Source organism: Neodiprion pinetum, chromosome 4, assembly GCF_021155775.2.
Source record: "Neodiprion pinetum isolate iyNeoPine1 chromosome 4, iyNeoPine1.2, whole genome shotgun sequence".
NCBI lineage: Eukaryota > Metazoa > Arthropoda > Insecta > Hymenoptera > Diprionidae > Neodiprion > Neodiprion pinetum.
In genome coordinates this window covers 28,774,387-28,791,397 of record NC_060235.2, presented here as the reverse complement: position 1 = coordinate 28,791,397, position 17,011 = coordinate 28,774,387, and the positions used below count along the sequence as shown (strand labels likewise).

The window sequence follows — 17,011 nt, the reverse complement described above, 5'->3', positions numbered from 1 at the left end:
AATGCTGATTCTTTGTAACCATTAATAATACTTTATGTCAGTGTTATATTTCGCTTAATTTTTAATATGTCACTAAGATTTTAATGTTGCAATAATATTACAATAAATGTTACTCTGTGTAACTATCTTTGTAGACCTCAAATGTATGTCTGTCTTACATCTTCAAAATATGTGTTGACTTCTGAATACATACATGAAGGTCCTGACAATTAATTAAATAAATGTATCCATACCTCTCACATACTGAATTTGGAAAATTCTTGAATTTTACTAATGTACTAATTGGAAAACCGCTTGGATTTTTCGCAAATACAGTTATTCAGTGATTGGATATTTATGTTATAGAAACATCACTCTGTACTGAACTTAAATTGGTTAAGAACGAAGCCCAATATGTCTATCCTATGAACATAAATCGACTTTAACGATCATTAATCACCTTCGATTTTCACTCGGTTCCCCTAATTATTATATATATAACATCAACTATGTCATCATTCATTGATGAGATTAGTTATTGATATCAGGAAGACAAAAACACGCAATGCTGCTGGTTCATGAGATGATCCAACATCTTTGTTGAAATTATGGTGTCTATTTAAAATAAATCAAAGCCATACCAACTTGTTATTGTGACTCGTAGTTAAAATATATTCAAAAAATTACTGTCACATATAACAGTATATATATAATAGATGTAATACGGAAGGTTTTGGCGTGTGCCATAGCGTGTTGGACAGTCACGCTTTACGCTCTGACGGTGCCTATCCCTTCCTCCTTTGACTACAACATACACAGGCACAGTGTCAGGCCCATCAAATTACATCTAAAAGGTCTCAGTCTTTGCAAGGATTTGGTAGAGAATCGAATAAGTTCTTCGAGTACTAAACACAGTATTTGAAAATGTTGTTGTAGTTACATTTATAAAGTTTAAATAAAAGAATGAAAGGATAAGCAATAGTCGTCAGTTGATGTGGAACAGAAAATATTTTTATGCCATTATACTATTCCCTGCATTCTACAACACATAAAAATTCTTTTTTCTATTTTTTTTTTTTTTCCTCATAATTTGTCATGAGCATCAGTGATTGGATTTACTAATTTACACTAATTACATGAAATTGTAATGACACATTAGAAAGAGTCCCATTTTTTTAGTAACAGATATTTGGTACTGTTTCAGTATATCATATTCATTTAAATTTTCTATCAAACATATCGTACAAGTAGATAAATTTAACACACTAGACGAAGGCAAGGAAATATAATAGGATGATACTGTTGAATAAGTTGAAAAATTTTCAAATATTTGGAACTTTCTTAATTTTCCTATTTGCTCTTGAGGAAAGTGACGAACGATATATAGAGGTAAGTAAAAGTAAATTTTCATGTGCATATACCAAAAGTATTAACTCTGTCTCAAATTCCATATTCTTTATTTGACAGATACGTTTCAAATATTTGGATTCAAAAAGATAGTATTTTCATCTATTACCACAGATATTTTACTTTCGATTTTAATTTCGTAGGATTTTGCGTACTTACACTGAGAATAACAGTGTATTAAACAGTACAGATGATACAGTTTGATAGGTAGCATCCTTCGACATGCTTCGTAGATCAGTATATAGTCACAGTAACTGTTCATAGTTTTATGGCGGGTTGGGTGCAGCTGAATTTACATTTCTAATTTCTTTTATTCACAATCCTTTTGTTTATAATATGCAGGCTACTAGGCAATTTTTATAAAACGTTATCTATCCTTATTTCGGTGACTGGAAATCCTTTTTTTTTAATGGGGATTATTCAAAAAAATTTCTGACTACATAGCATCTATTACCTAATACCCGTGAATTACTTGATAAAATTTCTTGAATAACCGTAGAAGGTAAGTCTAATACTAATATTACTGTTTGTGCGTTATGGAGCCCAATGTACTTTTCATTTCCATAGGGGTTAAATGTGAATTTGGGTGAGGCTTTACAGTTCCTCAGAGAATATGATCGTGAAGCAACAGCAATGTGCAACAGAGTGACTATGGCACAATGGCAATTTGTTACAAACATAACCGACAATTACCGACGCAAAATGGTAAGCAGATAATGATAGTTCAATGTTGGCCTATTTGAATTTACGGAATTGATCAATATGTATGACACTTATATCTTCTTAATCAGCTGGACGAACAAACGCTGAAGGCAAAATTTGACAGAGCATCTTGGAGAAAAGCTGTTAGTTTTGCTTGGAGTCGAATACCAGATCCTTTAGCAAGACGACAACTTAAAATGCTTGCAACTCGAGGACGTAATTCCTTAACTGATGACAAATTTAACGAGGTATTTTAATTTAACATAGTGCATGTATGAAAATAAGAAGTATAGTCTGCAATTCGTTGAGAAATGTAAAAAAAACATATTTCAACACATCTGCATTTACTTCATTAATGAAATTTGGGTTTTTTAATTATTTGGAGCATGTACACAGTTCTTAGAACAAAAATGAAAAAACCTCAAACCGTATATTCTAGATTTACCATTTGATAGCTGAGATGAAAGAACTCTACACCAGAACTAGACTCTGCCCATACAAAGAAAACGATCACCAGTGTAATCTAGTTTTGGATCCGGGTATGTTAATAAGTAACTAGAAAAGAATGTTAATTTGTTCACTGAAATAAAACTCCAAATGACTGCACTGAAGGATTCAATATCGTGATTATTTTAAAAAACAATCCTTCTCTTTTACAATGAATATATTTGTATCTAGATATTAATAAAATAATGGCTCAGTCAAAAGACTACAAAGAACTATCATATTATTGGAGAGCCTGGCACGAGGCTGTTGGACCGCCATTAAAAAATAAGTATATGCGATATGTGAGACTTGCCAATCAAGCTGCAAGACTGAATGGTAAGCACATACAACCACTCATTAATTTCAATTGAAACCTAAATAACCAATATGAATCAATAAATTTAGTACAATACATTTGCACACAGGTTTCGCCGACGCGGGAGATCAGATGCGAGAAGACTACGAAGATGATTCTTTTCAGCAAAATATCGCCGAAGTGATCTCTGCAGTTACACCATTATACAAGCACTTGTTCACTTATACCAGGCATAAATTAATTGACAGATACGGAGATGTGATAAGAAAAGATGGTCCATTACCTGCTCACATTTTAGGCAATATGTGGGCTCAAAACTGGCAGGGAATTTATGATATAGTTCAGCCTTTTCCGGCAGCTAAGAAACTAGATGTCACTTTGGATATGATGCTTCAAGGCATTTCACCGCTAAGGTAAAAGCAGTAATGTGTATCCAGTTGTATTGCTAGAACACACATAGATTAAAGAATTATTATAGAAGTTCACAATAGGGGTCCAGACTTATTTGCATTACAGTTTTCAACAGTAATATATACGTACAGTCTTCGAAATATTGAATATTGCATGAAAATATCAGCACGAACTGCCTTTTCATTCGATTTGCACATTTTGCTTTCAGAATGTTTCAAATTGCCGAGGAATTTTTCACATCCATGGGAATGATACCAATGCCACCTGAATTCTGGCGAATGTCAATGTTTGAGAAACCAACAAACAGAGAAGTAAAATGTACAGCAAGTGCTTGGGACTTCTGTAATCGAATTGATTTTAGGTAAACAAACTTTTAGAATAAATTAAATTTCTTAACGAGAATCCTTAATTCTGAGTACATGGATTATACAGAGTATTCAATCAGACTGCACGTGTTTTAGTTACCAATATCGAAAAATCGTTTTTCTGAATTACAGAATAAAACAGTGTACTAGAGTGAATATGGAAGATTTATTCTCAACCCACCATGAAATGGCACATTTACAATATTATCTGCAATACAGAGATCAACCATTACTATTTCGTAACGAGGCACTACCAGGTAAATAGTCACTTGAAATTGATCATCTTAAGACGAGTACTAATAAACTATTAATTATATTAATATGATTGGCCCTCTTTACCTCATCTTAGACATGTAAATCTTTGTTTGGTCTTTGTTGTTCTTTTGTGCGTTTTGCAATTCAAAAATCCTTTTTCACATCTGTCACAATTAAATGATATTGCTCCAGGATTTCATGAGGCTGTAAGCGACGCCATAGGCCTTTCCATAATGACGCCACAGCATTTACATCGAATTGGACTCTATAACAACTCTACAGATGATTATGAATCCAACATTAATTTTCTGATAATGATCGCTTTGGAAAAAATAACTTACATGCCATTTGCATACATCGTTGACCAGGTACATGAATTTATGTATTACGAAAATCTTTCCCGCATTCTAATATATAGAAGTACTTTTTTCTCTCAACATTAGTCTCATTTTAAATCAGGATTTTGCAAGATTTGAAACAATGCACTGAGTGTACCCACTGCAAAGATTGATTTTCCTAAATGAATTTCCATATCTTAGTGGAGGTGGAGAGTATTTAGCGACGGTGATGCCGATATGACGACAAGATGGTGGGAGCTAAGATTACAATATCAAGGTATAGTGCCACCAGTAACAAGGTCAGAAAGTCATTTTGATCCGGCATCAAAGTACCACGTTCCTGCTGACATCCCTTATGTAAAGTTAGTAAATGATATCAAAGGTGACCATTTTTTTATATCACAAATTTTAAATGCACTTTGTTTTTCTTCAGATACTTTGTGGGTATAGTGTTGCAGTTTCAACTATTTGAATCACTCTGCGACGTTGCTGGTCACGTAGGAGCGCTACACACTTGTGATTTCTATCGTTCCCGTGAAGCTGGTCGCCTACTTTCGTAAGTGACAAAATTCTTATTAAAGTATTACATGCTGCGAAGCAATTGACTGCACATGGATATGGGTAGATGAAACAGAAATTATATGCCTTTCTCATATGTGATCACTTTGATACTTGTAAGTATTTTAAACTATTCATGGTATTCGTTTCATGAGAAAATTATTTCGACATAACACTTACAAATCTATAATTTTTTAGGGATGTTTTGTCAGTGGGCTCATCAAGAAATTGGAAAGATACAATCAGAGAGATGACACGTGGTCGAACCGATCGGCTCGACGCAGGAGCAATGCTAAGATACTTTGAGCCACTTGCTCAATGGCTAAGACGACAGAATCAAATGGAGCCAGTAATAGGTTGGATAACCAGCCAGGAAGACACAGGTCAGTACAATCGATATAAGATTACTAGAAACTCTACTGTACATTCTAACCAGGCACGAAATTCATGTAATCGCAGAAATGTTACTTTCTGTTTCAGCACTTTTCGCACACTGGTACAAAAGCAAGTCGACTTGTTTAAAGCCAACATCCATAGCTCTGTTATTAATATTGAACGCTCTATATTGGATAACATAAATGCAAGACTTATTTCACCAATGTATATAAAGAGGCATCGATTATTTATTTTATGATGAAATTAATGATTTCAATTCTACATACTTGAGAGATTGAATGATGAATCAAAAAGAGAAAAATTCCGAAAATTACAAATTCATTATTCCAATATCATACTAAGATCTCAAATTGATATAGAAAATTTCGTTTATTATTAGTTCATAATATCGTAAGTATCTTAAATAGAATATATTTATTAATAAACCACAGTGATTGTATCCAATATACACGAACTCAATTGTTATTTAACAAATTCAAATAAAACATATGATGTAACATAAATAATTCTATATACACGTAAATATTTACGAGCCTGCTCATGATACAAGACACGCATCTCCGCCATTGGTAATGTAACAAGTGAGTTCCTCCAAGTCATTGATAGCAACTTCATGTCCGAATTGATTCCCATTTTCATCAACACAGAAACACTCATTCCTACGACATTGCCATGCTTCGAAATTTCCAAAGTCACAACAGGTAGGGAGCTCAGTCACTGAAGCTTTGCTTAAAATCCATCGTGTTCTGGCACAATCTATAAATTGAAGAGATTTTTTTGCTCAAATTGTTTTAATTGTATCTAATATAACTATTCAGTTATCCACATGATATTACAGAAAAAGACAACTTACTACAATCCATTATTGTAGCTTCAGTTGCATTTGTTAGAGCTTCGAAACTATCTATTTGTACGCCATTGGGGTCAGCACAAATTTTTCTGTAATTGAAGTTTGCAAGTGCTATCAGTGCAGGTTTCTATTCATTATTGATTTTATGTCCATGTGAATTGTACTACGAAAAATGTGCATGGTAACACCATAAAATATTATTCTCAGTTTATCTATACTAATGAAACTATAGAGATCTGATGAAAGGCTAACCATATAAACTATTTCTTCTTTCAATCAAGTCATATTACGAATCCATTCTCAGATCACATGAGCCCATCTTCACATTTGTATTTAATAATAATAATAATAATAATCACTGCCAACACCCGCCATGCCCGATAGGGTATATCTTCAGAAGCCTTTTTTGACTTGTACATGGCAAAGGAGGGAATGGATCAGTAAACATCATTATTTGGCTGCAGCCCACTTAAGATGTTCGATAGAAACATCCGCATTCACACAAGGGACAAAGAAAACTGCAGAAAAACTTCCCCGGATGCAGCCAGTCTAAGTTCAAACCTTACCTCGCTGATTCGGTACCTGAACGGCGTGACCTGATTTACAATTTTTACAAGTTGCCATTCAGGTCCTCCTCGACAGGCTGGGAATTTTAACTCTGGCCCTCCCAATCCACAGTCTTGCACGCTATGCGCTATGCTGTTAGGCCGGTTAATCCCAAATATTAACACTTTTTAATAACAAGCAGGCAAAAATTTAAATCAGTTACACTTACTTAGAATCGGAGTATTGAATTCGCTCATATTTTCCATCAATTTGACAAGATGGCAAGAGTTCAATATCAGTGACTCCATTAGCAACCAAAGTATCGTATGCCTCTTCACAAGTTGTATTATATGTTCCATTCGTATGTATCGTTGAGTCAACTGAAAAATGGATATGTTCAATCATCTGTTATCAAATTGTTTGAAAGTAACATCTTCATCAAGATAATAAGAATTCTATTGAAAAGTTTGACAAGTTTCTTGTCCATCAATAATCGAGTAATAGGCGCTAAGGTATAGAAAATATTCATGTTATGTGTGATCCCTCAATTATACCTACAGCAAGAGAGAGTGTCCTCTGCCAAATTGGTAACATTGACCGTGCTAATATCAGTTATTGGTGCTCCAGTAACACTGTCAATGCATAAACAAGTAGCATTGGTACCATTCATGCATTGTACTGGGTCAAATCGACCATTGCTTAGGCAACGGGCAACAGGTATGTGGTATGTAGGATCAAGAGTATTTTGTGCTCTCCAGGCATTTAAGGAGCATCCTGAAAATCAGCAGTTAAACAATCTCGTGAACATTTCGATCGGTATGGAAAGCTGGTAAATGTAAATGAAACATACAAATCGTTTCTAATTACCGCAAGACATTTCTCGTTGGTTCCATGGATTTAAGTAAGGTATTTCGCCGAATATTCTTTCGCCAGTGGGAGCCTTGCAATAACATCTGCAGAATGTAGGTTTATTTTATAGTAGTCATCTTATAAATCTCACTTTATTAATAAATATATTTACATTGACCCTGGAATGCAATGTGCTGCTGAATAAAGGCCATCGTTATCACATTCTGGTCGTAGTTCACTACTTCCCAATGTTCCGTTGTCCCTTTTCTGATCATACGCTACTCGCTCCAGCGCACAATCAGTAGTCACTAGAAAAGTTATCCACTAACACATTAACCAAGTTTGATTCAAGAAATACGAAACTGTATTGATACGAAGTATTGAAGGAAAGTCATATTGATAATTACAAGTATTACCCACACCATAGTACACTAGTTTCATATTGAATCTATTGCATCGAAGAATTTATTCTTAGTCATCACAACAGATTATAATATGAAGAATATGCAATGACGTTCGAAATGTATTTCTACAAAAGCTGAACAAATTTTCATGAATCAACAGTACTTGTCTGGCATGTTGCTTGATCATCGTCTTTTGTAGTGCATGCCAATTCTGGTCCACAAATTTCACTGGGTGGCAGTTGACCCGGTGCGCCTGAAACGCATTCGTCACCTTCATACAGATTTGTGAGACAATAATCACAGCAGTTGCAAACATCGGGATATAGCATAAAAGTCCCATAATTTGTGGAATTCAGGACCTGGCAGCCAGTAGTTAAATCAGAACATCCAGTCTCGGTGATATACTCCTTTCCAAAATGAATTGAAAACAATTTAGAGTTAAATCAAGGGAGATAGTATTTTGAATGAAGTAACCGTGATATTATTTGTTGTAAAGAATGGTGTATATTTACCTACCGTACAATACGCTGTTGTGCAACGAATTTCTAGGGCTGCGGAAGCTTCATGTGCAAGCACCAAAATAAGAAAGAAAACTTCATACTTCATGCTTGCCAGCTTGCTGCCAACGTGTTTCTCCACTTCAGAATTGTCTATGTGTACAATTGCGTAGCAAAAAACTTGGATGATAAAAAAATTAGATAAGACCAATAACTGATATCAATTCCACAATCGTACCTGTACAGCTGATAATGACGTAGTATGTACGATGACTGCAACGATGTATGTATGTAGACTTAAGTAGTTATTTGAGGCAGATGATAGGATGTATTGTCAGATTAAAAAAGACAAAAGAGTTTATCAATATTTTTTTATTGTTGCGAATATCAGTCATGAAAAATTAGAGATTGAAAACGGTATTTACAAGAGCTGATGATTGGGATATTTTTGTAAATATAATGAAACAGTTTCTAACACGCATACAAAAAACTACACAAAACAATTTCATGGCTCAGATGAATTTTCCATCGCACAAACCTGTAGCACATAGTCTTCGATCAAATTAAACAGAAAATTTAACGCTAGCTTTAACAGAGTGGTGGACTTGTCCGGCTTTTCCGGTCTAAAATTTCAATATTTCCCGACCGTTTCAACCTGATTTGCAAAATAGTGAATAGCTTGCAACCAATGGCGCATTAAACTGTACATGTAAATAGGAGGGGGGCATGTAAATTCAACAATATTAGTTCCAAAAGCAAGTTATGCTGAATTTACGAAGTACAGTACGAGATTTTAAATAATTTAGAGAAATACCAACGTTGAAATACATATTTTCCAGTGGAATAATGTGATTCCCTGACTATTGCTAGTTTTCTTGGTAAGTCGCCACCCTGTGTAAATCAATCAGAATTAACTTCCCAGGAATTGCAAATAAACTATTGTCATCATAATTTGTAATTTAATGATATTAATAATTTTTCAATAAAAAAAAGTCCAGCCATAATTCTTAACATTGAAATTATAATATAATCTACTGTGCGATTCGTAAAATAGAATAAAATTGAGGTACCAAAATTAATTACAATTTCTGATAGTTGGATCAATTCAATCGAGAAAAGCATCGCAAAGTTGTAAGACAGTATTAAAAACGGAAGCTATAACCGTAGATGACACAATTAAATTGATAAGATGACTAGTCACTGTCATTCTGATGCGTCAATGTTCAATTACGAGAGCTTTCAATTATTTCTATCTTGAGTAATTGAGCATAGTAATTATTGCGTATATAAATCACATCATTCCTTTTTCCAAATAATCGTTTTATTGTTGGCTGGCATGTCGAAAATTTCAATCAAATCGAGCCCATTTTCATTCGCTAACTTCTCCAGATCTCTAATATCCTTCAAGCCCCACTCCGGATTTTCTGCTTTCAATGATTCATCGAATCTAACATTACTTTCTGGTGATATAGTTCCATCAATCTTATACGGTCCATAAGTAAATAAAATTCCATTCTGCTTCAAAAGTTTACCAGCATTTTCGAAAAGACCAACAGTACACGCATGCGGAGCAATGTGAATCATGTTAGAATTATAAATATAATCAAAGCTGATTTCTCGAAAAGTTTGAGCCCCCCAGTAGTCCGAATTTGTGGTTACATCAATTAGAATTGGACTCTGAACATTAGAAATCTCTTTAGTATAGGCAACTATGCTACCCAACATGCCAATATCAACTTCAGAGGGGTAAAATGTGACTTGAGGTAAATATAGAGCAAAGTGAGCCACATGTTGCCCACTACCAGAACCGATCTCCAGGAAATTTTGATTGGGGCCGGAGCGGATGTACTCTTTCAAGACAGAAAGAATCGGTTCCTTGTTACGTTCAGCTGCTGGGTAGAAAATTTTCCTAGCAGCTACTGAGCTAGATCTGTATCAATAAATGTCAATATATGAGTATATTTTCATGCTCTTTTTGCTAATCACGTGAATTACGTAAACACATTTTATGAGTATTAAAAACAATTATTGAAGTACTTCCTTACCTATGCGTAGCAGCAGATTGGATAATATTCATATTTCGTATTTGCCTGACAAGTTTCATTCAGCAGTGCTATAATATACGAATCTGAAACGTCATATTTTCGTATGTCAATATGGATAAAGAACTTGTTAAATTAAACATAGAAAAAAAAGTGAATTATTTGATTGACTTTTAATAGATTACAAAACACAATTCATAACCCTAGGCTATCCTTTATGAAGTATGAACTGTAATGAATCGTTCATCAAAATATTTCTGTGATTTATCTTTCTAACAATAAGAAAACTCCGCCTGGGTGAAAATATGGAGATTTTTTAGAGAACAATCAAATCTTGTGCCATTCTTATGATAGGCATGTTAAAATCTATACAATTAATTACATGAATAACATAATGCCCCATTTTAATTCACATCATCTTTATTGGTATAGACTTATGCAATTTTCAACTCACTCTATCAATATAAGAAAAGTAAACTTTTTGAGCTTCAACTTATTAACTTTCATGCCAGTCATATTTCACAATAGTAAGTAATTCTTTAAAACGTTCATTTGTTAAACCATTATACACGTATCAATCTGATTTGTTAGCCATCACTCATCACATTCTCACTCGTCACTCTCCATCAATAAGTCTTCAAGCTATCAGCAGCTTGATTTATTAGCTTGTAAAGATTCTCTATTTACATATCTATAATGTCTATTTTTATTAACAGAAGTTTCTGATAATGGTACATTGAACATTTAAAAAGCCATTCAATTTAAGATTCTGAGAATGCCTGGTTTGTCAATATCTCCCTGTGATAATCATTTACTCTATTTTATATCTAAACTATGACAATCTTGATAACTTCGCATTAGTTAGTGAATAAATAATAATATAATTTCATTAATGTCAAAAATAACCACGCATAATAAAGAAAGAAACAATACGATGCTTGACTGTCTTGATTTTCGATTTATCGATGCTCATTGCATATTGAAAATAAATTATACTGAGAATTTTTGAAAATTTTATTAACCGAGATATTAATATCCCATACAACGAATTATATTACTAATTTTCCTCCAGTTTCAATCGCTGTCTTCACTCAACGATTTTCTACTCTTCACAGGATTGATATACACAGAATGTCCACTCTTCTTCAAATGGTCATATAATTTATTCTTGGATGGAAATTCTGCTCCACATAGAGCACAACAGTGATCTAAATCCTGAATTCCTCCTCTGCATGACCCGCCTCTCTTTTTTTCCTTCTTGTCCTTGGGCCTGCTCCCATCCAAGCTTGACTTCTGAGTTTTTTTTGCTTCCTTTGCTTTCTTACCTTTAGATTTTTTTGTACTTTGAATTGATGATTTGGCATCTCCTTCAAAGTTCAAGTCAGAATTGTCAAAATCTACTTGGTTTCCGTTAGTAAAATTCTTAATGGTTTCTGGGACAGTGTGATTTTTGCTGCCATCTGATTTTTCATCGCCAGCGATGTTGGCACCAACTTTCACACAAGTAGAAACTTTTTCAAAAGTTGCTTTCTTTTGGTTTTGTTTCTTTCGCTGTTTCTTGGACAACCCAAAATGAGCATCTAATTCTTGCTCATCATCGGTTGTTTTTTCAAGAATAACTTTTTGAACATTTTTACCTTTTTTCTTCTTACTTTTGCGAGATTTTTCTGTCATATGTAACATTTGGTTATCAAGCTCGCTCTCTTGATCTGATATCAATTCACCTTCAGAAGTCAGTATATCCGCGTCATCTTGTATTTTAGATACTCCGGTTGCCGTATCAAAAAAACCGTCCATTTCCGGGCCTGTGGCTAGTTTAACACCTTCTTCTTTCAAAAGCTTATTTGTATTTTTTTTACTTGCAGAACTTGATTCATTATCCGAAATCATTTCTTCATCCGATGTATTTCGCTGGTTGCCTTTCGCATTCACATCAATATTCTCACTAGGGTTCGTCAACAAGTCTCGTATTTCTGGGCTTGTTGCCAATATAACATCTTTCCGGTTTCGACTCAGTAAAGAAATATTTGTTTTGATACCAAATTTAGAATCCGATTCCGAGTCTGAATTGTACTCTCCACTACTGCTTTCAAAGTCCTTATTTTCAGCAGCCAAGAATGAGGCTTTCATGGTTGAAACATTATCTTTGTGCCTTTTGGAATTTTCATGATTGGTAAATGCCTTTTGTGTCTTGTATATTTTGTTGCAAGCAACGCAATACAGGGTGTTATTATCCATATCATCAGCATCTTCAGAATCTGTATTTGAAGTTAATTCCTCACCAAACTCAGCAGCAAGATTTGCTTCGATCACCTTTAAATCTTTTTCGATGTTAGAAAACTTTGACCATTCTGACTCAGTATAACTTTTCAGTTCTTGTTGTCTCTGGATCAGTTGCTGCTTTTTCCATTCTTGTGTTTTTTTGGTATTTTCTTTAGCTCTTTCTGCCAGGATTTTTGCATGTGCTTGAACTCGTTTATCACGCTTGCGAACAAATGCCACAAGGTTCCTGACTTGTTCGTTGCGTTCTTTTTTAGCTTTATCTCTAATTTTCTTGTTCTCTTTTTCTACCAATCTTAAAACTCGTCTGTTTGGAGTATCACGAATGTCATATGGATCTAGCCAAGCAAATGACCTCTTAGTCGAATAGCTTTGCCAATATGCATAAAATTTGTGAACATCCTCATATGAGCTGGTGGAATTCCCAAAACCAGGTACCTTATCGTCCAACTCCTCTTCTTTACAAAACTCTGATTCTTCAGCAATCAGTTGTTCAAAAACTTCTCTATAAACCGTGTAAAATTCTTTTTTGTCATCGCCATAGCCCTTATAACAGCTGGTAGTGAAGTATTGGAACAAATCGATCGAATCATCTTTGTAATTTTCTCCTATCCCTCCTTTCAAAATGGCTTCTCGGTGATTGTCATACCAAGCTCGTTCTTGCGGATCACTCAAGACCTCCCATGCTTGTTGGACGATTTGAAATTGTTCTTTAGCATCTTCAGTATTATCCAAATTCTTATCAGGATGCCATTTCAGTGCTAGTTTTCTGTATGCTTTTTTTAAATCATCATCTGACGCATCTCTCGAAACGCCGAGTACTTCGTAGTGGCACTTCATACTTTCTGGTTATTCATATAAGAATGTGAAGATATATTGGATATTTTACTAACAACTGAAATCTCTTTTGATGAGATTATTGAAAGCAATAAGCAACAACACCAAGGTTGAGATATCAAAGATTTACTTTCAGATAAAGTTAATTATTCAATATTCAGTATATATTTCGAACGTGCCATGACTACTAAGCGAAACCCTCGGTGTAGAAATGGCCTAGCAATTCCCTGAAAAGTAAAATGCATCACAATCAGGTAGTCAGTTAATGGCTCTCCATGTATCATGACAAGAGTTAAAAGAATTAAATTTGAACCAAAAATTATTAATGATTATCTAACATTTAGTCGATTCCAAAATTAATAGCATTTTCAGCTTTCATTGTTCCGTTGTATTCTACTCTGTTCTGCTGCACCAGAACAGTAATATTGCATGAGTCCTATATACATAATCATTGTTCTGGTGCTGCAAAACAAAGCAGAACAGAACGGAACAGAGCAAACTGAAAATGCTACCAGATAAACCTGAGAATCCAGAAAATCGAATATGCAACATTAGTTGTGCAGGAAGTAATATTGGACGAAGTGGACAAAAAAAATAGCTTCACATGTTGAAAAATAACGATCTATTCGTAATTCATGGCTTCAAGTTTAATAACTAATTTTTCATTCAATTAACCCACAAAATAATTTTTCAGAGTAGATGGTCTGTATGATAAGTTGGCAAATACCGTTTCAGATTTGATGTTTCGTTTCACGAGAGATTATTGTCAGAAGCTTTCTCAACATATCCAAACATACAGGTTATTATGCGTAAAAAAAGAGAAGTTTTGTCGTACAGTTTAGACATATAGTTTCTTAGGTTATGTATACTTAAAATTTAAGACGGTGCAAGTCCACAAGTAAATATCATAAAGTGCTGCACTAATAGTAGAGTGCATAGTTACGTCTATTAATAGAGATTAGCTTAGAGCTTGTAAGCCAAAAGTCCTAACTTACTGTGACATACGCATGTAACGTGCGAAATTTGGCGCCGAAGTCAACCTCGTGTGCTTTATGGAACTGCGTATGCCGAGATCACAAATGGTCCAAGTTGCCAAGATTTTTCCGTCACTCAGGCCATGGTCAACGTCGAATCCATTTGATTATATTTTCACACCATTACTACACCAATTACTTTTTATTTGTAGGCTTGCAGAAAAATTGCAAATTTCTAATAATAATTATTCGAGCGGTTAACGCGATTTCCCTTTACAATCGGTGAAGAACTATGTAGCGTGACTGAAGATGCATACAGACGCTATCCTAGAACCACCTAGAACCACCTAGAACGCTATCTTTATGGGGCTTTTAGTATTCGAAAGTGGCGGACATAAATTCATCGTCAAACAGCGTCCTCTGTGTCCTCCCGGTCGGGCGCAACTCAATCCGGCAGGCAGTCGGTACGAAGAGGCAACAACAAGTGATATTATCATCGCTCACCGCGTGTACCCAGATCATGCAGAGTCGTATATTATTATGCCTATGGAATGACGAACGGGAACAGACTGAAATTTTCATATAATCCCGCAAGGACATAGTATACTTTTCAACTATGCAAATTCATTGGAGTCAAATTCAGCAATATTAACCTAACTCCATCAGATCGACAAAAATAATGTTATCTTAATAGATACACAATAAACATGCACCTGGCTTACTGTTAACAGAGTTAGAAACCTTTGCTTGATGCAAAGGATGGGTAGACATAGTCTAAGAAGTTAATCAAATAATGGAGATATAGGTATATAGTTGTTCATATATGTACCTTATGTAATTTCTGTACTTCTGTTTAATACTTAACTCGTACCGTTAACTAAAGATAATAAGATCATTACCACAAAAGTAATTTTTAAAAAAAATTTAAAGATGATAAGGGTTCCTTTTTCCAACTTCTACTCATATTAATTGGTTAGATTGCGACTCTGTCCACTGACTCCCAAACACAAAATTGTTCAGAAATTTATTATCACGTGGTCCAGATTATAATTACTCATATCTGTTCACTTTATTATACATTTATGGCAGTGCCCGTGTTGATCATTAGGAATTTCGGGTTTCAGAATATGGATTCCCGACAAAGTCGATACTATTTTATCCGGAATTTCAGCACTTTTCCGGTAACCCCTAATAATAATAATACTACCCAGAGAATACAACTATGTAATAATACTATATATAAGATATCAAAAACTAACGACTGATATCACCTAAAGATGGATTTCCCGGATTCTTTATAATTAAATTCTCATCAATTATCTACGATATCTCTGTCGAAAAAATACAGATGAAAGGTTGTAAGACCTTTCGGAAGCTTCAGGATCGTTCTGCTTTCAACAATCCATTTGTCTTTTCTGAGATAAGATTCTGATCTATCGAAGTATTTTTACAGATTTCCGCAAAAAGAATTTACAAATTTTGCACGCTTAGGTAGAACAATAATTTCACGAAACGAAGAGGAGGCATTGGCAGAACGTTAATGAGTTACATTATATATGTTAAAATTACAAGGAACTTGTTGGAAATTCATGTAATTGCTTAGTACTCATCCAAGAAATATGCGTCGTTGCTGATTTATTGAAACGGCATCGGGTTCCCGTGGTGGGCTGATTGTCCGTTTTTTTTCATTCCAACCGATTTGTGATTTGCGTTATTAACGGATTTCTTCCTTTCTATAGAAAGTAATAAATTTATATGGATAATGTGACGAAATATTGCTTCGATGATTTTTAATTGCGTCTAAAATCAATTATTAATATTGTAAAATGCAAGTTATCATATTAGTTGCCTTTCTTTTTATGTATCTAAATATAATGATTTTTTGAAAAAAGTATTTAACAGTAGAGTCAGTTAAGTAGTCTAGAAGTGAGGCGGGTATACAAATTTGTTATAAAAATTTTAAAATAATTTTCTATAATATAGATTCAAAAGCGAAGATGGGAGTTAATTTCTTACTGTATTCCATCTTATACAATGGGTATTTTAGACGGATCACCCTTATCTCGAACGTACAAAATTTGGGCATCGTTCTTTTTGTCATTTTTAGTAGCCGGTTTTGAACAAGCTTTGTTTTTTTGTTCTTTATCGTTTATCACGGCAGATGGGCTCATTTGGTATGTAAATATCGTGTTTTATTGTAACAACTTGTGTCGGCTGCAAAAGGTCAAGCGGGGGAGAAAGATGTTGGAATTGCCAAACTCTAAATTGCTAAATCTACGTGAATTTTATTGACTTTAATTAAGAAACGAAATTTATCAAAAAGAAAAATGTATTTACGTGAAATGCACTCGGAATAAACTAGAGAAATTCGGAGGTATTACGATTCCACATGCGTTACACATTATCGAAACATGATTTTCATTGCTTGTGAGTGGATATAACTTGACTTATACTCGTTTCCACACCACCGCAAGCGGTAGAGCACCCGGCGTGTTTTTTTTTACGTGGTATCCCCAGTA

General features: G+C 34.4%; 4 protein-coding genes across 10 annotated transcripts; 1 reads left to right on the top strand and 3 right to left on the bottom strand.

The window, feature by feature from the left end:
* Nucleotides 1-772: 772 nt before the first annotated feature.
* On the top strand, nucleotides 773-5,680 carry LOC124217354 (angiotensin-converting enzyme-like). Of its 3 annotated transcripts, none has more exons than XM_046622774.2 (13): nucleotides 773-963; nucleotides 1,954-2,091; nucleotides 2,178-2,336; nucleotides 2,528-2,627; nucleotides 2,767-2,910; nucleotides 3,000-3,303; nucleotides 3,510-3,662; nucleotides 3,799-3,923; nucleotides 4,114-4,289; nucleotides 4,461-4,621; nucleotides 4,693-4,815; nucleotides 5,016-5,200; nucleotides 5,277-5,680. In XM_046622774.2, the coding sequence occupies exons 2-13, from the start codon at nucleotides 2,020-2,022 to the stop codon at nucleotides 5,393-5,395; spliced, it is 1,821 nt and encodes a 606-aa protein (XP_046478730.1). In that variant the 5' UTR covers nucleotides 773-963; nucleotides 1,954-2,019; the 3' UTR covers nucleotides 5,396-5,680. The 3 variants fall into 3 exon arrangements, with proteins under 3 accessions (XP_046478730.1, XP_046478728.1, XP_046478729.1); XM_046622772.2 differs by lacking the exon at nucleotides 773-963 and adding an exon at nucleotides 1,081-1,368; XM_046622773.2 differs by lacking the exon at nucleotides 773-963 and adding an exon at nucleotides 1,084-1,368 and having other exon boundaries at nucleotides 5,298-5,680.
* LOC124217357 (uncharacterized) lies at nucleotides 5,611-8,694 on the bottom strand. 5 transcript variants are annotated; one of them, XM_046622780.1, is made up of 9 exons: nucleotides 8,598-8,694; nucleotides 8,379-8,512; nucleotides 8,026-8,269; nucleotides 7,631-7,766; nucleotides 7,477-7,562; nucleotides 7,168-7,383; nucleotides 6,839-6,989; nucleotides 6,067-6,152; nucleotides 5,611-5,969 (listed from the first exon to the last, which is right to left on the bottom strand). In XM_046622780.1, the coding sequence occupies exons 2-9, from the start codon at nucleotides 8,466-8,468 to the stop codon at nucleotides 5,752-5,754; spliced, it is 1,227 nt and encodes a 408-aa protein (XP_046478736.1). In that variant the 5' UTR covers nucleotides 8,469-8,512; nucleotides 8,598-8,694; the 3' UTR covers nucleotides 5,611-5,751. The 5 variants fall into 5 exon arrangements, 4 of the variants coding, with proteins under 4 accessions (XP_046478736.1, XP_068991786.1, XP_068991787.1 ...); XR_006882806.2 differs by adding an exon at nucleotides 6,630-6,762 and having other exon boundaries at nucleotides 5,828-5,969; nucleotides 8,379-8,599; XM_069135685.1 differs by having other exon boundaries at nucleotides 8,379-8,599.
* Nucleotides 8,695-8,713: 19 nt separating this feature from the next.
* LOC124217365 (methyltransferase-like 26) lies at nucleotides 8,714-10,927 on the bottom strand. The gene is made up of 3 exons (XM_046622807.1): nucleotides 10,856-10,927; nucleotides 10,405-10,487; nucleotides 8,714-10,289 (listed from the first exon to the last, which is right to left on the bottom strand). The coding sequence occupies exons 2-3, from the start codon at nucleotides 10,461-10,463 to the stop codon at nucleotides 9,656-9,658; spliced, it is 693 nt and encodes a 230-aa protein (XP_046478763.1). The 5' UTR covers nucleotides 10,464-10,487; nucleotides 10,856-10,927; the 3' UTR covers nucleotides 8,714-9,655.
* On the bottom strand, nucleotides 10,804-14,835 carry LOC124217352 (dnaJ homolog subfamily C member 21). Its single transcript, XM_046622770.2, has 2 exons — nucleotides 14,514-14,835; nucleotides 10,804-13,745 (listed from the first exon to the last, which is right to left on the bottom strand). Exon 2 carries the CDS (start codon nucleotides 13,519-13,521, stop codon nucleotides 11,476-11,478), a length of 2,046 nt encoding a protein of 681 aa, XP_046478726.1. The 5' UTR covers nucleotides 13,522-13,745; nucleotides 14,514-14,835; the 3' UTR covers nucleotides 10,804-11,475.
* Between the last annotated feature and the right edge of the window lie 2,176 nt (nucleotides 14,836-17,011).

What these genes read in the sequence shown, in the direction of transcription:
- LOC124217354 (XM_046622772.2), top strand. Translation starts at nt 1,273, where the DNA reads ATGATACTGTTGAATAAGTTGAAAAATTTTCAAATATTTGGAACTTTC. An exon ending in ACAATTACCGACGCAAAATG is followed by an intron (nt 2,092 to 2,177) that starts GTAAGCAGATAA and finishes CTTCTTAATCAG; the next exon opens with CTGGACGAACAAACGCTGAA. An exon ending in TGTAATCGAATTGATTTTAG is followed by an intron (nt 3,663 to 3,798) that starts GTAAACAAACTT and finishes TCTGAATTACAG; the next exon opens with AATAAAACAGTGTACTAGAG.
- LOC124217357 (XM_046622780.1), bottom strand. Translation starts at nt 8,468, where the DNA reads ATGAAGTATGAAGTTTTCTTTCTTATTTTGGTGCTTGCACATGAAGCT. An exon ending in TCAAGCAACATGCCAGACAA is followed by an intron (nt 7,767 to 8,025) that starts GTACTGTTGATT and finishes TAACTTTTCTAG; the next exon opens with TGACTACTGATTGTGCGCTG. An exon ending in AGCTACAATAATGGATTGTA is followed by an intron (nt 5,970 to 6,066) that starts GTAAGTTGTCTT and finishes TTCAATTTATAG; the next exon opens with ATTGTGCCAGAACACGATGG.
- LOC124217365 (XM_046622807.1), bottom strand. Translation starts at nt 10,463, where the DNA reads ATGAAACTTGTCAGGCAAATACGAAATATGAATATTATCCAATCTGCT. An exon ending in CAATCTGCTGCTACGCATAG is followed by an intron (nt 10,290 to 10,404) that starts GTAAGGAAGTAC and finishes TTATTGATACAG; the next exon opens with ATCTAGCTCAGTAGCTGCTA.
- LOC124217352 (XM_046622770.2), bottom strand. Translation starts at nt 13,521, where the DNA reads ATGAAGTGCCACTACGAAGTACTCGGCGTTTCGAGAGATGCGTCAGAT.